The following is an 18261-nucleotide window of genomic DNA, read 5'->3' on the forward strand; positions in this document are numbered from 1 at the left end:
GATCCACAAATCTTTGTTCTGTACAGCTGCTGCCTTTCCCAAGTTCCCACATGACAACTATAAAATCACCTGCAAACCTAAATCCAGTGAGTACCTACAGACGACACACTTAACAGCTCCGAGGGTGATTCAGAGGAAGCAATTTTCCAAAGTGAAGATAATCATCTGTTTGTGTGAAGCGGCAAGCACTCTTTTATTAGCACTGGAAACTCAAGGGGAACGTGGCTACAGCAACAAAAGCAGCACTTCAGTACATAGCTTGAGAACAATATCCACAGCTGGAGGGAAGGACGTGTTCAGACTCTTCTCCCACTCAGTTCTGAGAAGGCAAAGCTCAGCTCTGACCTCTTCCTGTTGACTTAATCAATGGCTCCTGTAAGTTCTGTCCACACAGGGAACCCCAGAATTCAGAGTTGCCTGGTCTTATCTACATACTTTTCCCATGTGACCTCAATCTGTCTTATCCTTTATCCTGTGACATTAAAACTCATATTCCAGCCCCGAGCTCTCCTGGGACTTCCTAGAACCAGGTGCCTATTTGAACTCTTTATTTGGTAGACATACTTGGAATGGTCGAAATTGAATTCTTGACCTTATCTTCTTTTCCAGCATCGTATTGCATAATAAATCACTATGATCTAATAATAATCATTGATTTTGCTCACAAGTCTGTCATTTGGGTACGATTCAGTGGGAACTGCTCAGCAAAGCATCAGCTGGAAAATCCATTTCTAAGGTGGCTCATTCCCCTAGCTGGCAAGTTTTGCTAGCTGTCACCTGAGAGTCAGCTAGGCTATGGGTGGGGGGTCCTCTTCACCAGCTGCTCTGGCTTCCTCAAGGTACAGTGACTGAGGGCCCAGTGAGTTTCCCAAGGAGAAGAAGTGGAGATTGCCAGTATCTTAAGTCCCGGATCCAGGAACTGGTAAAATGTTATTTCTGCCATAGAGTATTGGTTCATCAATCACAGATCCCAGATTCAAGGGGAGGGGTAAAAGACCCCCAACTTTCCATGGAAGAAGCATCAGAGAATTTGTAGACAGGTTTTTGAATTGTCACATGTCCCAAACCTGCTCCTTCTGCAATCTTCATCTACCAGTTATTTGGGCAACTAGTTGCTGTCTTTCCCTTTAACTTCCATCCAATCATCAGGAAGTTCTGGGGACTCTCTCCCAAAACATGTCCACAATCCTTCTGTTCTGTCCTCTCCACTACGACTGTCTTAGCCCAGAGAGCCTTACCTCTCGCTGGATGGCTGCTTGGTTGGTGGCAATAATTTGTTAACTGCTCTCTGCCTCCGTGCCTCTTTCTAAAACCTATTCTTCATATAGTAACCAGAGCTCTCTTTTAAAAACATAAATCAGATCACCCCGCTTTTCTGTTTAAACCCCTTCCAAAAGTTTCACAGCATATTTAGAATTAAGCCCACACCCCTCATTCTGGATTCCAAAGCCCAGTGTGCTCTGGCCCTATCTGGTTTCTTGGCCTCATCTCATACCACTTGACTTCTCACTAGTCTGTGATCCACACACATGCTTTTTCCTGCCTGGATAGCCTTTGCACCTGACTTTCCTCTCTCTGGAATGTTCCTCCCCCTGATTGGCCCAAGGCTGATTCTTTCTTGCCATTTTTTTTTTTTTTTTCAGTTGAAAAATCATTTACCCAGAAGGATCCTCACGATTCCCAAACCTAAAACAGCCACACCATCATCCGTTATATTAACCTATTTTAATTTTCAACAGCACTTACTCCTAGCTGATACTTTTCCTGTTGATTTGTTCATTCTCTGTCTCCTCCCTCTAAAATAGTAAGCTCTAAAATGACAAGACCTTGTCTGTCTTGTCACTGTGCAACCCTACGGCAAAGAGGTGATATTAGTTAACTATTTATTGATTTAGCAGATAGTATCAGTAGCCCCTGCCCACCAGCCTTCCAACGGGACCACAGAGTCTCTCAGAATGGTTGATGGGTACAGACAGGAAGTTTCACGAGGGCCTCAGTGGCTTGTGCATGGTCCGGCTCCTGGAGGATGTTTCACAGAGACCAGGTTTATGCAGCATCCCTCCAACCCCCAGGTACTGCCAACAGCTGCCTTCTTATGAAATCAGCAGTACAGAACCAGACAGTCCTGAGCATATAGTTACTAACATGCTTGGACAGAATGGTGCAGTTCAGCTCACCCCATCGGTCAGGTCACTAACTCATGTTATGTTACATCTGAATTTTCATGTTATAGTCAGACTCAGAAATGTAGGCCAAGTTCCGGCATTATAAATTACAAGGACTTGTATTAATGATACCTTTAAAAATGAAGATGTTCACGTTTTTCATGAGAGACTTAGAAGGGTATTTAGGACCATTCAAGTAAATTAAAAAACTTTGATGAAGGGCTTTAAAAAAGTCAATATTGCTTATATATAAAAAAATCACTGAGGTAAAAAGTGAATTCAACAATGAAATAATCTTCGTTTTCTTCAGAAACATTTGTTGATCATTTTTTTGGTACTTTGGTGTAGAGAGCTGATTGTGTGTGGAGTTAGTTTGTTACTGAAATAAAACAATATGGTTGCCTGTAGGCAACCCTTTTATTAGGGAAACAGCAGCTTGTTTGATAGAATTTTTTTATTCGCTGTAATAAGATTTTTGCCTGTGGATTTCAGTTTTTAAAAATTCAATAGTATTGAAAAATCATATTCCTGTAGGAGAAAATGATTCTGAGGTCCCACTGTGTTGACTGAAAGTGAGATGATTCTGTGGTACTCAGAGGCTGGGGTTAGTGTAGCTGCTTCTGGCGGTGGTGTGACCATTAAGGGAGTGAGGCCACCCTGAGCCGTGCAGCTCAGGCCCTCAGTCAGTCTCTGAGCTTGGAGCGGGGGAAGGAAGGCAAGCATGACAGGCCGGGCCATACCACCTCCACCTGGACCTCCACCGCCCCATGGTGGGAAGCCCAGCTGGAAGGAGGACCCTTGGTGGTACTGACTCAGGGTGTGGGAATCTCCTTTTCATGATGGATGGAGTCACATCCATCAGATCACATCGGATCTGAACTGTCCAGGCCCTACCTCGGTGCCCAGAAGAGCAGTGCCCTGAAGGCACAGCTGCAGGTGTAAGACAAGCACAGAGCATTTGCTACGAGATGGAAACTGGCAACATGGAAGGTCATCAACAGGTCCACATTATGATGTCTGTGGAAGTGCTGAGTTTCTACCTTCTTATTTCTAATTCTTTCTGCTTTAAGTATTTTTTGGTGATCACTGCTTGGAATCCAAGCTGCTGGGATCAAATTTAAGTCACACAGACCGGAGAAGGCTGTGGAGAAAACCGGGTCCTCCCAGGTCTCGGATCGGGGGGAGGTGGACGGTGTCTGGAGGACTCCCCTTCCCTTCCTCCCCGCTTTCCTGCTCTGCCTGGTCAGAGCCAACACCCGAGTATAAAGGGCTCCCTTAGGGAGGGCTATGCTGGAAGAAGCTGAAGTTTCAGACAAGGCAGCCCCCTCGAGGAGAAGTGAGGACCGAGAAGGACAGGTGAGTCTCACCTAAGCTGACTGAAACCCAGCTCAGCCAGCCCTTGATGTACCCAAGTCGGCTGCCCACACCATTGAGAAGCGGGTAAGACTCAAACCCATTCTCTGTCCACACCTATAACACTGGGAAAGAAAAACCAAGTTCAATTTACCAAAATACCTGTATTATCTATAAAAATTGAACTCTAACCAGTCACTGCTACTAGAGGCAGCGTTATCCATCTATGCTGGCTGCAGAAGCAGATGGCCATGTCCTGCCAGCCCACAGGCCGAACACTGTGTTAAGTGGCACGTGGGCAGTCTTATTTGTAAGGCCTCAAAAACCTGGACACTTTGGAACGGAGCAATCGGATGAAGGATCGTGGAAACATTTCGCGGGACTCCTGGGCTGTGTACTTGAAATAGTTCTGGGGGTGGGCCAGGACATCAAACAGGGCCTTGATCAGTTTCTTATCCTAAAAAGAACAGAATTTTTGTTACTGGGCCAAAATATTTAAACATGATGACATTTTGCCAAGGGAACTATAATGTCCCACTGTGAGACAGTAAGTTGATCGGCTGAAAAACACTTTGTGAAAATTGTTTCCTCTGATTTTTACCCTTTTTTCCAGTTTTTTTCCCCCCAAGGATCTTTAAAAAGCACATATTAGTTTCATAACAGAAAACTTAATATGTAAAAAATTGTTTTTCTAAACCACATGATAACTTTGGAATTTGGGGAATATTTTTAGGGTTAGTGATGTGGCAAGTGTTTATTTATACTTGTAAGTATCTGAAAGTTGGTGAACTTCAGGCTTGAAGGATGAACAAGGAGCCAAGACTCTTCAACTATTTGGAGAATAAACATGAAAACATGATTTGCTGCTGGCTTGGATTTATGATAAACAAGTTTCCCACTGCTCTTCCTTACATTTCTAGATTAAAAAATACAATTTTACTTGACAACACTAAAAACAGCTTCCCTGGTGGCTCAGTGGTAAAGAATCCACCTGCCAATGCAGGAGACCTGGGTTGGGAAGCTCCCCTGGAAAAGGAAATGGCAACCCACTCCAGTATTCTTGCCTGGAAAATGCGATGGACAGAGGAGCCTGGTGGGGCTATAGTCCATGGGGTCGCAAAAGATTCCAACATGACTTAGCGACTAAACAACACAACAAACACTTGACAACACTAAAAACAACTCCCTGTTGTTGTTGTTTTTTAAAGAAACTAAGTCTGGTGAAGATATAAAACTGCCCTCAGCCCAGAGCAGGCTCAATGTCCGAAAGGCAGCAACGTGGTGGGATAGGAAACTTTCCTCTGTGGTGCTTGGCATGGGTAACTACCATGCCCACCTAGGTATACTCACCTTAAGTATTTCCTGATGGTTCTCAGATGCATAGAGCCTGCCGTCTCGAACTATGTCTTCAATGAGCTCCTGGTAGTCCTCTGTTTGGAAAAAAGGACACTTTTTTTTTTTTTTGCTATGGTTTAGTTATTTCCAAGCTCACTCTTTTCTTTAATTGTTCAAATAATGTTCTGAGAAATGCCCCTTCTGCAGCTGAGACCGGTTGGGACCTGGGACCCTGTGCAGCCAGGCTGCAATGCTTGTATCTAGACACCACTCCTGGAACAAAATATAAAGAAACTGTATGGGACTAAAAATAATGGCATGCATATTCAGTTGGGGCAAACTCTTGACCCCAAAGATACAAGGAGACCAAAAAACCCAACTGCCACTTTTGAAGAACGTGGAGCAAAAGCAGGGTACTGCCCATGCCCCCTGCATACAACACCACTAAAGGGGTGGGCAAAACACCTAAGCCACCCCTCCAGCCCAACCCCTGGACACACCCCTACTCTCACCCCACATAAGGAACAAGCTTGCACCTTCTTGGGGAGCAGGGAGCAACGAGCAAGCAATCGAGGGAACCTGTTTGTTCTCCCTCCCCTGGCCACTGCAGCAGGGCCCCAGTAAAGCCTTGCCTGAATTTCTTGTCTGGCCCACCGGCACCTGTACACCCTCTCCTGATCCTTTTCCCTCAGATGAACCCTCAGAGCATCCAGCCAAGGCTCCTCCCTCCACTTTGCTCACCAGCTCCCTCTTCTCTCAGCAAATCAAGGGCGTTATTCCCGTCATTCTGCCCTTCCTTTCCTACATTACGATTTTTCTCTCTCTGCTAGTCTTTCACATCAGCACAACAGACATGCTGTTGTGTCTCTAGTTTTTTGTTTTTTTAAAAACCTTCTCTTGACCTTATTTCTCCCTCCAGCTTGCATCCCATGTCTTTGCTCCCCCTTGTAGCAAAACTCCTTGAAAGAATTGTCAGCACTCACTGTCTCCAATTCTATTTTCTTTCTATCTCAAACCCATTCCAGTCAACAGTGGCCCCCACGACTCCCCCAGAACTGCTTGTCGGGGTCCCCAGTGACCTTCACGTCGCTAAATCCCAAAGCTCAATTCTCAGCCATCATCCTCCTTGATGCAGTAGCGTTTCGAAGTCTAGCCTATTTCCTACAGTCATAATTCAAATCAAGCATATGCAAGACACAATCTCTTTAAAATTCCAGGCAGAAAAGAAGTGCCTCTTTGTATGCATATCATGTGCAACGAAACCAAACAAATCATAAGAGCATCACTGGAACTGTGTGGGAGGAGTTCTCAAAAAGTTTCCCCTCCTCAAGTGATGGGAAATGGAAATTCATAGGATAAGACTCATAATTACTAACTGAATACATGTTTGTACAATGTCTCTGGTCCTCTGTTCATTTGGTCTCTTTCTTCTTATCCTTTAATTTTAGTGAATACAAAAACTATACAATATGAATAAGGGTACATTTTTTAAAATCTTGAATTCCTCTGCTGCGGAGTTAGAGAATTAGCCCCTCAGAGAATTAGCCCCTCAGAGAATCTGCCCCTTCTGATGAGGAGTTTACCATTAGGAATGCCTGTCACTATGCTGGAGAGCTGTCTGGCACCACAAATCCTTCCAGATCACCATCTTTTTTTGAATTCTTATTTATTTATTTGGCTCCACTGGGTCTGAGTTGCAGCATGTGGGATCTAGTTCTCTGATCAGGGATTGAACCTGGGAGCTCTGGATTGGGCATGTGGAGCCTTAACCACTGGACCATTAGGGAAGTCCTCAAAAGAACCGTTTTTTTGTTTTGTTTTGTTTTTTTTAATCTTTCCTCTGCTTTTAAGAATGACTGTCTTTTCACTTGTTCCAGTTGTCATGGGAAAAGCACTCCAGTGTCGTAGGTAAGAACTCAGGAGCTGCAAAGGCCCTGCAACTTTGTCCTCCTGTGTCCTCAGGCGCTTACTAAAATCTCTAAGCCAGAGCGGCCTCATCTATAAATCAGGAAAGAGGTGCAGTCGCATCTCCTGCCTGGGCGGCTGGGAGGAATGCGCCAGGTCAAGCGCACTTGGCACTGGTTCTGAGTTTGGCACACGATAGCACAGCTGTGGCCCTCCTGCTTCTCCCGGCCAGTGGGCGAGTCTGTAGCAGCCTCGGCTGCCCCTTCTCAATGCAATTGCTGTTCTTCTGGGTTTAGAACCACGTATCAGATTTGTCTGAAATATATGTTGAGAAAAAATATTAAATAGGCTCTGGTGAGGACCTAAGAGGTTCTGCATGGCCAAAGCAGCATTTTTCAACTATTTTCTGCTGTGACGTGCCAGATCCATTCTCATGAGCCTAACCAGAGTTATATGTAATTTTCTCTGGTTCAAGCAACAACTCTTTATTTGAATTTTTTTTAATTAAAAAAGCAAGATGTTTTCATGTGTCACAGAGTTGAGAACAGCCTGAACTAAAGTGTGTGAGCTCTGGTGACATTTGTTTTGGCTTCTCCGTGGCTTTTGGGTGCCTTCCTCATCCCAGCTGGCTGCCTGCGGGGAGAGGAGGATCTGTCTCCCGGCAGAGCCACATGGGAGCCATGTGTGTCCATCTAGGAATCTGATGCTGAGATCCCTTGTCTTGGTGTCTGACGTGTTTTAGGCACCAAGATGATGATTCTAGATCTTATCACATGTTAGAAATAAACTATGTGAGGTGTTCTTAGGAACTCCGTAGAATACTGTCTTTCCAAAACAGCAACTTTTCATACTTGTCTGCCTGAAAACCTTCAATGGCTCCCTATACAATTAGGTCTACCCTTCCGAGCTTGGCACTTGAGTCTCGTCATAGCCTAAGCCTGCCTCCTACCACTCTCATCTCTCACTGCTGAGTCCCGCGCACCCTGCCAATGGGCCAAATCATCAGGCCCCAACATGCCAAGTGCTCCATCATTTCACCCATGTCATTTCCTTTTCCTGAATGTTCTTCCTGCCGCTTATAAGAAAACTTATAAATTCTTTTGACTCAAACCTCCTGAGACTTTGCTTTATTCTCTCCAAAAACCCATGTAAAGTGAACTGCAGCCCCTTCTCTGTCCTCATACAGAATCTTGTACATGCCCTGTTGTAGCATCTATGATACCATATGCATTTTATGACTCCAGCTCTTCACTCAATACCTGGCATAGGAGATGCTATTAAATATTTGCTTCATGGATGAATGAATAAGTTCATGATGAATAGATGACTCTTCCCCTACTAGGTTATGAGTCCCTCCAGGACAGGATCTAGTTCATTTTGTGTTCCTAGTAAATGTTTGTCCCACAAGTCTCAGAATTAGATAGGGCCCCAGGTCTCACATCGGCCACCCCTTCATTTAACAAGAAGAAAGTAAAACCAGAGGTCATCTAACTTGCCCAAAGTTAAACAGCAAGTTAGTGGCAGAGACAAGACCAGAACTCAGGTCTTTTTCCCCATCCTTAGGATTCCATATAAGAAAAGCCACAATCATAATAAGTTAATATTTGCTGAGCATTTACTATGTGCCAGGCACCAAACCAAGTTCTTTATGGATTATCCCACTGAACTCTCACATTAAGTCTAATGATTATCTATCTTCATTTACATATTAAGAAAAGGAAGCCTAGAGTTGGTAACATCACAAAGTCACAAAAGAGATGATACCCAACCTGCCTAACTCCAATGCCCACACTCCATCCCACCAAGCTATGTTCACTTTTATTTACTTTTGAAAACATCCTTTCATGCCTGTAGTTAGTGTCTCCAAATACCTGCTTAGAAACTGGCACTTGTGAGTCAGCAGTGTCCTTTCTCCATAACCTGCCTGCATTGCTGAGCATGTGTGCTTGTCAGCACTCCGCCAGCTGGCCCAGAGTGGGTTCTGTTCAAACCAGAGCTGCTCCTGACACATGTTGCAGCCTGAGCTTCACAGTGCTCACCATCGTATGTCACGTATGGGACCTGGAACCCTCTGGCGCTGTTCCCCTCATTGGACTTAAACTGAATCCACAGCCTCTTGGATCTGGAGGTGAAGGCGATGGGGCGTTCGTAGGTCTGGCAGGTTTCATATGTTGTCACAGAATTGGATGAAGCTGCCAAGGGAAGTTGGAGGGGGTGGGGTTCAAGTCACCACTGAGCCTGCAGACAACGGACACTCATCTTTTCAGACACTCAGACCACAGAACAAGTCATGTGCAAGGGTTCTTCAGGACCAGTGGAGTCCTCAGAAGGAAACTGGAAATCTAGTCCTGGACATCTAGTAGATGCAGCTGGTGATGGTGGGCCCTAGGGACAGCTCACTGCAAGGCCCCTGGCTGGCAAAGAGCAGCAGCTCAGGCTGCAGCAGTCATGCAGGAGCTGAGTTAGGGCCCTCACATTCTAGCGCCAACCTGCTGTAACCCAGTGATAATCACCACCATTGGCTGCATGCTTCCTAGGACCAGGCAGTGCGCGCTGCACTTTATGGACGTTATCTCACTTAACCCTGCCCTCCCCCAAACAAGAGGAAGTTGGTGCAGTGGTTCCCTCACTTATAGAGAGATTAAGTATATGCATCACACAGGGTCACACAGCCAATATGTGGAAAAATCGGGACTCAGACTCACACCTGACTTCAGGCATTGCAACCACTAACAAGAATGGCAAACACTCTGTGGTGGCCTGGTGCGCCATTATTATTCTCAGTGCTTTGCAAATATAAACTGATCTATTCCTCACGACAACCTTATGAGGTAGCAACTATTATTATCCTCATTTTAACAGATGAGCACACCGAGGCAGAAAGTTCCAGAATGTATTCCAAGATCATAGAACTAATAAGAGGTGGAGTTGGGATTCTGACCCAGGAAGTCTGGCTGCAGAGCCTCCTCACTATGCTGCCTCTAAGCTGTGTTGATGGCAGTATCCTTTATGCACACCAGGTCATGTGTCAGGATGGGAGGTGGGTCCCTCCTGGCTGGACCAGGCCCTTGGTCTTGGTCAGTGCCCAAGCCATGAGCTGTTTCCCAGGGTGAGGCCTGTGTCTGGAGTCCTGAAATCAGCCCTCCCTGAGGTTCACTGACACTGTGTCCTTGCCGAAGAGGCTTCCCAGTGAGCACAGAGGGGAGACCGACCTGCAGCACTGCTTCGTCTAGGGTTCAACAGGAGGTCTCAACCTGTGGTTTTGTCTAAATTTTGTTTTCTTGGAAAGCCCTATAAACTCATATCTCATCTCTGTTCTAATACAGGGTGGCATTCCAGGCCTGCATCTCCCATTTAAAGTCTGGTATAACCAACAAGAACATATGGTACAGCACAGGGAACTATACTTAATATTATGTAATAACCTATAAGGGAAAAGAATCTGAATCACTGTTTTGTACACCTGAGACTCACATGATCTTGTAAATCAACTCTATATCAATAAAAAATTTTTAAAATAATAAAGCCAGGTGGTGTGCCATCAGGCTTCCCTGCTGGCCTCAGAAAGGGAGGGGAGCAGAGGAGTGAGACGCACCAGTTTTCCGCATCACGAGGTAGTCCCCACAGTCGTCCTCTATGGGCAGGAAGATCTCAGGGACCACAATCAAGATGCGGCGCTTAGGGGGTGGATTGATGGTCCAGGTACATTCTGTGTTGGCTGGGTAATTGCCTGGGTAGTTTGGGGATTCGATGTACCCGGTGAAATCACCCAGCTCCCCTCCGCATCTTCTGTCTGGAAGAGGAAATGCCATGAGTCATGAAAGTACAACACAGCCACCATCATGTCACGGCCAGCACCCGCTTGGCTAGGGAGAACCACTGCATCTCTGTTGCCACGGAGGAACAGGGCCAGAAAGTGACACCATTGTGGGGATAAGTCTGTACCAGCGCCCCCCCCAACCCCCCAACCCCCGCTAAGAGCCCAAGTACATTAGCTTTCCACACAGAGCCCACCCCTCTGAGTTCCCAGGGCATCATTTTCTCATCAACTTGAAGGTCAGGGGCAGGTGTTTGTGAAACAAAAGAATAACTTTATTTTCTACTGTTTTGTTTACGAAGTCCAAGCACTGGGAGAACGGGTGGTACAGAACGGGCAGGTCTGTCAAAATAGGGAGAACAGAGCTGACTGTTAGCAGAGGGTATTCTACCCTTTCCTAGACATCTCTGGTGAAGACTTGACAGCCATACTCTCACTTTTCTCTCTGGTCAAGACCATGTTTTATTTTCAAGTGGGGAAGAGAATTCCATTCAGCTATCAGTCAGTATGGGGCGTGATACACATTCGCCTCTGGCACCAAAGACATGTGGGTACACACTTGTGGGTACGCACACAGACACACACACATACACTCCACCTCAGCCACATCTTCACTAACTATCTCTCCACTCATCCAACAAATATTCTCGCCCTTACGGAGCTTATCGTTTACAACTATCAGGTGAATGTGTTCCAGAAGATGTTGGAGGGACTACCTTTGGCCTCTCTAGTTGTAACTTGGATTTATTATTCCTGGCAGAAAAAAATAAATAAATAGGCTTTTGTTCCTGGAAGAGAAAAAGGGGAGGGGAGAGCCCTGGATGCCTCTGAGCCTGACTGGCCACCCGAGGAACTAAAAAACAACTGAGGGCCAGGGTTGGGGGACAAGGAGACAGATTCATCTCGGTAGGGAGGAAAAACCTTGTCTCCTCACACTGTGAACTGACCAAGTCTAATCTACCAACAGACTAGGATATTATGAGCAGCACTAAGCTTCCTGTTAAGGCCAATGTTCAAAAAGAGACTAGACAGCTACTTATGAGGATGTTATTAAAAGGACTTCGTTGGGATAGGGAGAAAACTAGATACTCTTCCAGTCATAAATTCCAATGATTCACCCCTCCGATCCCCTACTCTTCCAGTTTGGAGAAGCCTTCTGCTCCCCTTCATGTCAGTCTTAATGACACTGAATCAGCTTAGTTTGTCTTTTGGCCTTTACTAGAGAATTTCACATGGTGGTTATAAACAACAATCAAACAAACCGTACAACAAGTTGAATGACTTACCTCTCCATTCCTATAGAATACAAACCAAACTCTCTAGCCTGGCAGTCAAGACCACACTGAAAAAATGCTGCCTGCCATAGCAGGAAACAAAGGATGTTGCGGCCATCAAGCCACGAGACACTGCAGGCACCCCAAAGGATGCACCCTGAGGAGACTCAGGATGAGAAAGCAGAGGGCACTGGCCCCAGATAGCTGAGGTGCATATCGAAGGAATGATATCAGTGAGCCCAGACGCTTGCATCTTCCCATACACAGAAAAGTGTTAAATTCCTTAACTTCAGACGTCTGGTTTTCTTTGATTAACAGTAGTCTTCTGATGCTCCGACTACCTGGTCTCTCTTTACTGCTGTGTATCCTGGCTCCTCCCTTGCCTCTTTGGAGCAGTTCCTTACAGCTTATCAGAGAGGCTGCATTCCAGGCTTAAGTTCTCAGTTTTGTGTACCAAATAAAACACAACTCTCAACTTTTAGGTTATGCTTTTTCTTCCTTTTCTGGTCAATAAGGCCTCCCTTCCTGGTCTGCTCAGCCTCCCTGCAGCACATTCCATGATCAGGTCCAGGGGTTTCCTCCCATAAAGCCTTTTACTCTCCTGAGTCTGTGCTTCCTCCCAGCTGCTCTCCTGGGCCTGAGGCTCATTCTTCTTCTCTCTGCCAACCTTCCCTGTCAAAACCTTCTCCTACCCTCCTGAAGCCTTTCCTCATCTCTCCAGACAGAGGGCTCCCCTGGTGGCTCAGTCAGTAAAGAATCCAAATGCAATTCGGGAGACCTGAATTCAATCCCTGGGTTGGGAAGATCCCCTGCAGGAGAACATGGCAGTCCACTCCAGCGTTCTTACCTAGAGAATCCCCATGGACAGAGGAGCCTGGTGGGCTACATACAGTCTATGGGGTTGCAAAGAGTCGGACACATCTGAGGGACTAAGCATAGCACAGCACCAGACAGAGGGCGTGGCTCCTTCCTCCGCAATCCCACAGCTGGTGCTGCTGCAGAACCAAGGACTCATTCTGTCTGCAGTGCCTGACACAGTACAGATCCTCAAACAGTGCTTGCTGAACAGGGCTGACCTGACATTTTGCCCTTCATGGGAAATTACAGCCAGTACAGCTTGCCTGTCTGGAGAAGTAGACTGGATGGATACAGGTGAGCACCTGAGGGTCCAGCGCTGATCGGCAGAGCCCTGAGCAGGGCTAAGAGCAGCTCCATGGTCCGGAGTGAACCATGGACCCCTGCCATCCCCACTCCCAGGGAGGCCCAGGCATTGCCCTCTTAAGCACCACTGTGAAAAGCCTTAGAGGGAAACCTACTTTTACACTGGGTTATGTTTGTGGAGCCATCAAAGTCAGTCGTGGTATTTCCTGGGCAGGAAACACAATGATTTTTTCCAAATTCTGGCTGGTATGTTCCTGCTGGGCAACGAATGCATCGGTGAGTAGTGGTGTTGTAGAAATGTCCAGGTGAACACTGAACTGCAGGAGTGGGGGAGGGTGGAGAGAACAACAACAACAACAACAACAAAAGACTGTTTTTATCAAATGCAACACAAGAAATTTCACAGTTCATGAAAGAAATGTTTATTCCCAAGTGAAGTACTGCTTCCCTACTAATCTGGGGCTAATCAACACTTAATTCCCTAAATAGCCCGCTTGGGTGGGACCTGTGACTCATGACACTGAGAAAATTACAAAGGGAATGAAGTATGGGTGTATCTTCTGAGTTTAGGGTCTGTGCCATCAGACACGAATGCTCACAGCTGTCTTCACGCACAGCAGCTTGTGAGCATGGAGGGGCACAGAGCCGACCCCAGGGTCCAGGCTGAACTCTGGCAGGAAGGGGTAAGGTTCCAGAGAAGGGGCAGGGTCTGTTCTGGAGCAGGGAGCTCTAGGTAAGGGAGAGGTGCTAGAGGAACCTGGAAGGAAGGAGCAGAGGGAGGCTGGGGACTAAACCTGGGTGCTTCTCCCCGGTCTCCCTGCAGTCAGCCCCATCCAAAGGGGCCAAGGTGGGAGGGCAAGGAGGCCCATGTCTGGGCAGTTCCTGAGCTCCCTGCCCATCCTGCAGGAATGAATTGCCTTGGAGACCTAAGCTCCCTGCCGCTGAGTTCCACACAGGGCGCCTCGGGCTGGGCTTGATCGGAGCTGTACTAGACTCCTTGGTCCTCAAAAGGAAAATTCCGCTTGCGGAAAAGGCAAGCTGCCAAGTCCTCACCTCTGGTTTCACAGTCCTGAAAGGAAGTGGCTCCAGGGTGTTTGGTGGGGAGGCCCCCTCCACAGGGAAAGCAGGAAGTGCGGCCGGCTTCAGGCTGGAATGTGCCCCGGGCACAGGGCTGGCAGGGTGTGAAGCCATCTGCAGAGTATTCACCTGGTTGGCACAGACCTGGGGGAGGAATGACCCTAGGTGAGCAAGGCCCCCGGGGAGAGCCTGCCCCACCTCTCTGCAAGTGAGATCAGAGAGATGTGGTCAGGCCTGTCCGCCTGTGCTGACCTCGGCTCCCACCTCAGCAAGCAGAAGCCTTGTCCTGCCCTTCGGCTGACCCCGATGAAGTGGCTTGTGGGTGCCTGATGTTTACCCACAGGGCAAAGATGGAGACAAGTGTTGACTCTTCTGAAATATGGAGCAGGCCTGAATATGCTGCAGGCTGAGGACTACATGGGCCCAGGGAGCCACTGCACTGCTGGAGCCCCCAGAGAGAGGGTTCTCTGCCTGCAGTCACCCAGCTGATTACATCCTGGGATAAAAAGACTCTTGGTTATGGAAGGGTCCACCGGTTTTTACCAATTTTATTTACTAAGTTACATCTCCTTACATTGAGGAGTCCTGGCCTCCCTCATTTAGTCTACTAAATACAGCCAATCCCATCCACAGTAACAGAGGGACCCAGAGGCATTTATTTAAACACCTGTGTGCATGTGTGTGTGTGTGTGTGTGTGTGTGTGCATGCTCAGTCGCTCAGTCATGTCCGACTCTTTGCAGCCCCATGGACTGTAGCCTGCCAGGCTCCTCTGTCCATGGAGATTCTCTAGGTAAGGATACTGGAGTGGGTTGCCATTTCCTTCTCCAGGGGACTTCCCAAACAAGGGACTGAACCCAGGTCTTCTGTGTCTCCTGCACTGGCAGGTGGATTCTTCACCACTGTGCCACCGGGGAAGCCTTAAACACCTTATTTATTTATTTTAGTTTATGACAAGAATTACAGCCATAAACAAAAGTATTTCTAAAAGCACATATTTACTTAGGAATTAGCTCGTCACTAGCAAGATGCTATAAAAAGAAATCTGTTGTCTCATATTCCTAATCCTCTCTCCTCTATTAATTTTCACAGTTTTATTTCTAACCATAAGTTATAGATATAACAGTATTTAACAAATACACCTGAGGGAGGAGTCTGGAGTCTGTCAGACCTGGGTTCTGATTCTAAATCCTCTGCTCTTTGGCTGTGTGACCTTGAATGAGTCACTTTAACCTCATAAAGTTTTTGTAGTGATACAGCAACCACATGAGTAATTCACTGAACTATCCATGAATGCCTACATGATGCCTGACACAGGTAAGTATTCAATAAATTATTATTACTAGTGTTCTTATTTACTATAAATATGTATATTATTGAGATCACATACAAGTGTGAACAGATGCCCCCAAAGTACCTCCTTATCAATCTTACCATTGGTTTTAGGATTTCATAACACGGCCAAAGTTTATGCTAGAAGTCACAGTCAGTCAGTCTGAGGATCTGATTTTTAAATCAGAAAAGATCCTGTAGTTGAGTTTGGAGTCATTAAGGTGGGAACTAAAGTTGGCCCCAGAGGTCACTAGAAAGAGAGGCAGGGCTGCCAGGGCCCTGGTGCACTCAGCCCTGGACATCACCTAAAAATTTCCAGATCAAATCACACCATCCATTTGAGCCCACAGAGTGTCAGGACAGCTGGCCCTTCTACTGTTTAATAAAGACATTTACAGTAAAATAGGGAAAAAAGCCCATAGAACCCAAGTAAGCGTGGCTCCAGAGTTAATATTTTATAGATGATTAAAAACTCTTCATGGAGTTTTAACAAAATAGCCAGATGGACACTTTTAAAAAAATCAGTGGGGCAAGGAGAAAGTGTAGCATTGAAACATAAACATTACCATATGTAAAACAGCTAGTGGGAAGTTGCTATATAACTCAGGGAGCTCAACTTGGTGCTCTGTGATGACTTAGAGGGGCAGGATGGGGTGGGAGGTAGGAGGGAAGTTCAAGGGGGAGGGGATATATGCATACTTATGGCTGATTCACGTTGTTATATGGCAGAAACCAACACAACACTGTAAAGTAATTATCCTCCAATTTAAAGAAAAAAAGCAATAAGCTATGACTTTGAGATGAAATCTTGAAATAATCAGAGCTACTTTCTCCATTTTTTGACATTTTCAGAGAATCGCTCCACACTGGTTGATCACTCAGGTCTCAGAGGTTATTTATTTACAGTGATGAAACATGCAGTTGCAACAAATACACATTTTCTCTGCCAGTGTATTATATCAGGTCTTCATTTATTTATTCAGCAAATAAGATGAGCCCAATAAAGTTTCTACCAGTAGGAATTCCATGGTGTAGTACACATTTTCTGCATTAAGATGTTATTTATGCCTTCTGTCTCAACAATGATTTCAGAGACTGGGGGAGTAAGAAGGGACAGACAGAATTCTTACCTCCACATTCAGACACATTCCAAGCTTCTGGGGTCTTCAGGGTCCCAGGACTTCCTGGTCTTGGACATGGTTCGCATGTAATTTGCCCTTCCTCATTTTGGAAGGTTCCATTTGGACATAAAATACAGCGTTCCTGTGCTCCATCATAATATGTCCCAGCCCTGCAACTGACTAGCCAAAGGGGGAAATGATCTGGTCAGTGAGAGGACAGAGCCAAAGGAAGGATGGTATGAGTGCTGGGGATGAAGGTCAACTGCTGGCATTGACCACACACTTCCCTATACAATCCCCCTGAATACAGAACATGTGCCATCTCTGGGTTCCTTGTGCACACTCATCTGCCATTATCCCTGTCACCCTCTGCTGGGGTGTTTACAGGTCCTTTTTCCCTAAACCTTGAGTTCCTTGAGGGCAGGGATCACAGTGGTCCTCAATAGTTTTGAACACAAGCACTTGATGACATCCCCTACTTCATGGGATTGTCAGGAGTATAAAGGTGAAAATCATTCACTGAACATAGGATTGGTATTGGAATAATAGACAGGTAGGCGACTGAGCGACTTCACTTTCACTTTTCACTTTCATGCATTGGAGAAGGAAATGGCAACCCATTCCAGTGTTCTTGCCTGGAGAATCCCAGGGACGGGGGAGCCTGGTGGGCTGTCATCTCTGGGGTTGCACAGAGTCGGACATGACTGAAGCAACTTAGCAGCAGCAGCAGGTGCTATTAATTCAGGCTACTGGCATTCTAGAAGCCTTCCTAGAAGAGGCCACATCTTCAAGAGGGCTTGAAGGATGAGTAGGAGCTCCCCAGATAGGCAAAGGGGTAGGTTGTAAAGATTCATGTCTGACATATGGGAGGAAAGGGAAGGAAGAAAGTTTGGGGAAGAAAAATAGGTTGAAAAAGTCCTTGAGTGTCAGGCCTTTGGATTTTATCCTGAAGGATTGGATTTTATCCTGAAAGAGCCATTGAAAGGCAAGGTATATGACCAGAAGCTGTGTTTTGAAATGCTCACTCTCTGTTGGCTGTGGGTACTTTATTTTCTTGGGCTCCAAAATCACCTCAGATGGTGACTGCAGCCATGAAATTAAAAGATGCCTGCTTCTTGGAAGAAAAGCTATGACCAACCTAGACAGCATATTAAAAAGCAGAGACATTACTTTACCAACAAAGATCCATCTAGTCAAAGCTACAGTTTTTCCAGTAGTCATGTATGGATGTGAGAGTTGGACCATAAAGAAAGCTGAGTGCTGAAGAATCGATGCTTTTGCACTGTGATGTTGGAGAAGACTCTTGAGAGTCCCTTGGACTGCAAGGAGATCCAACCAGGCAATCCTAAAGGAAATCAGTCCTGAATATTCATTGGAAGGACTGATGCTGAAGCTGAAACTCCAATAGTTTGGCCACCTGATGCGAACAGCTGACTCATTGGAAAAGACCTGATGCTGGGAAAGATTGAGGGCAGGAGGAGAAGGAAATGACAGGATGAGATGGTTGGATGGCATCACCGACTCGATGGACAGGAGTTTGAGCAACTCCAGGAGTTAGTGATGGACGGGGAAGCCTGGAGTGCTGAAGTCCATGGGGTCGCAAAGAGTCAGACATGACTGAGCGACTGAACTGAACTGACTGTTGGCTAAGGGGAGGGTGATTTCAAGTGTCTTACAGATGAGCAGTGCAAAATAGGATGCTTCATATTTGTAATAATACATT

General features: G+C 46.2%; 1 protein-coding gene across 6 annotated transcripts in view; it reads right to left on the bottom strand.

Annotated features, from left to right (window-relative positions):
* Positions 1-1616: 1616 nt before the first annotated feature.
* SCUBE2 (signal peptide, CUB domain and EGF like domain containing 2) overlaps positions 1617-18261 on the bottom strand; it is a 68041-nt gene continuing 51396 nt past the window's right edge. For 5 of the 6 annotated variants that reach the window (XM_027563232.1, XM_027563229.1, XM_027563233.1 and 2 more), the window contains 7 exons: positions 16548-16718; positions 14064-14231; positions 13166-13327; positions 10354-10551; positions 8798-8950; positions 4869-4948; positions 1617-3975 (listed from right to left, as the gene is read on the bottom strand). In XM_027563232.1, coding sequence (XP_027419033.1) covers positions 3823-3975; positions 4869-4948; positions 8798-8950; positions 10354-10551; positions 13166-13327; positions 14064-14231; positions 16548-16718 — 1085 coding nt within the window. In that variant the 3' untranslated portion in view covers positions 1617-3822. The remainder of the gene's footprint in view (positions 3976-4868; positions 4949-8797; positions 8951-10353; positions 10552-13165; positions 13328-14063; positions 14232-16547; positions 16719-18261) is intronic. The other variant, XM_027563230.1, reaches the window with a different exon arrangement.

Source organism: Bos indicus x Bos taurus, chromosome 15, assembly GCF_003369695.1.
Source record: "Bos indicus x Bos taurus breed Angus x Brahman F1 hybrid chromosome 15, Bos_hybrid_MaternalHap_v2.0, whole genome shotgun sequence".
NCBI classification, from domain to species: domain Eukaryota; kingdom Metazoa; phylum Chordata; class Mammalia; order Artiodactyla; family Bovidae; genus Bos; species Bos indicus x Bos taurus.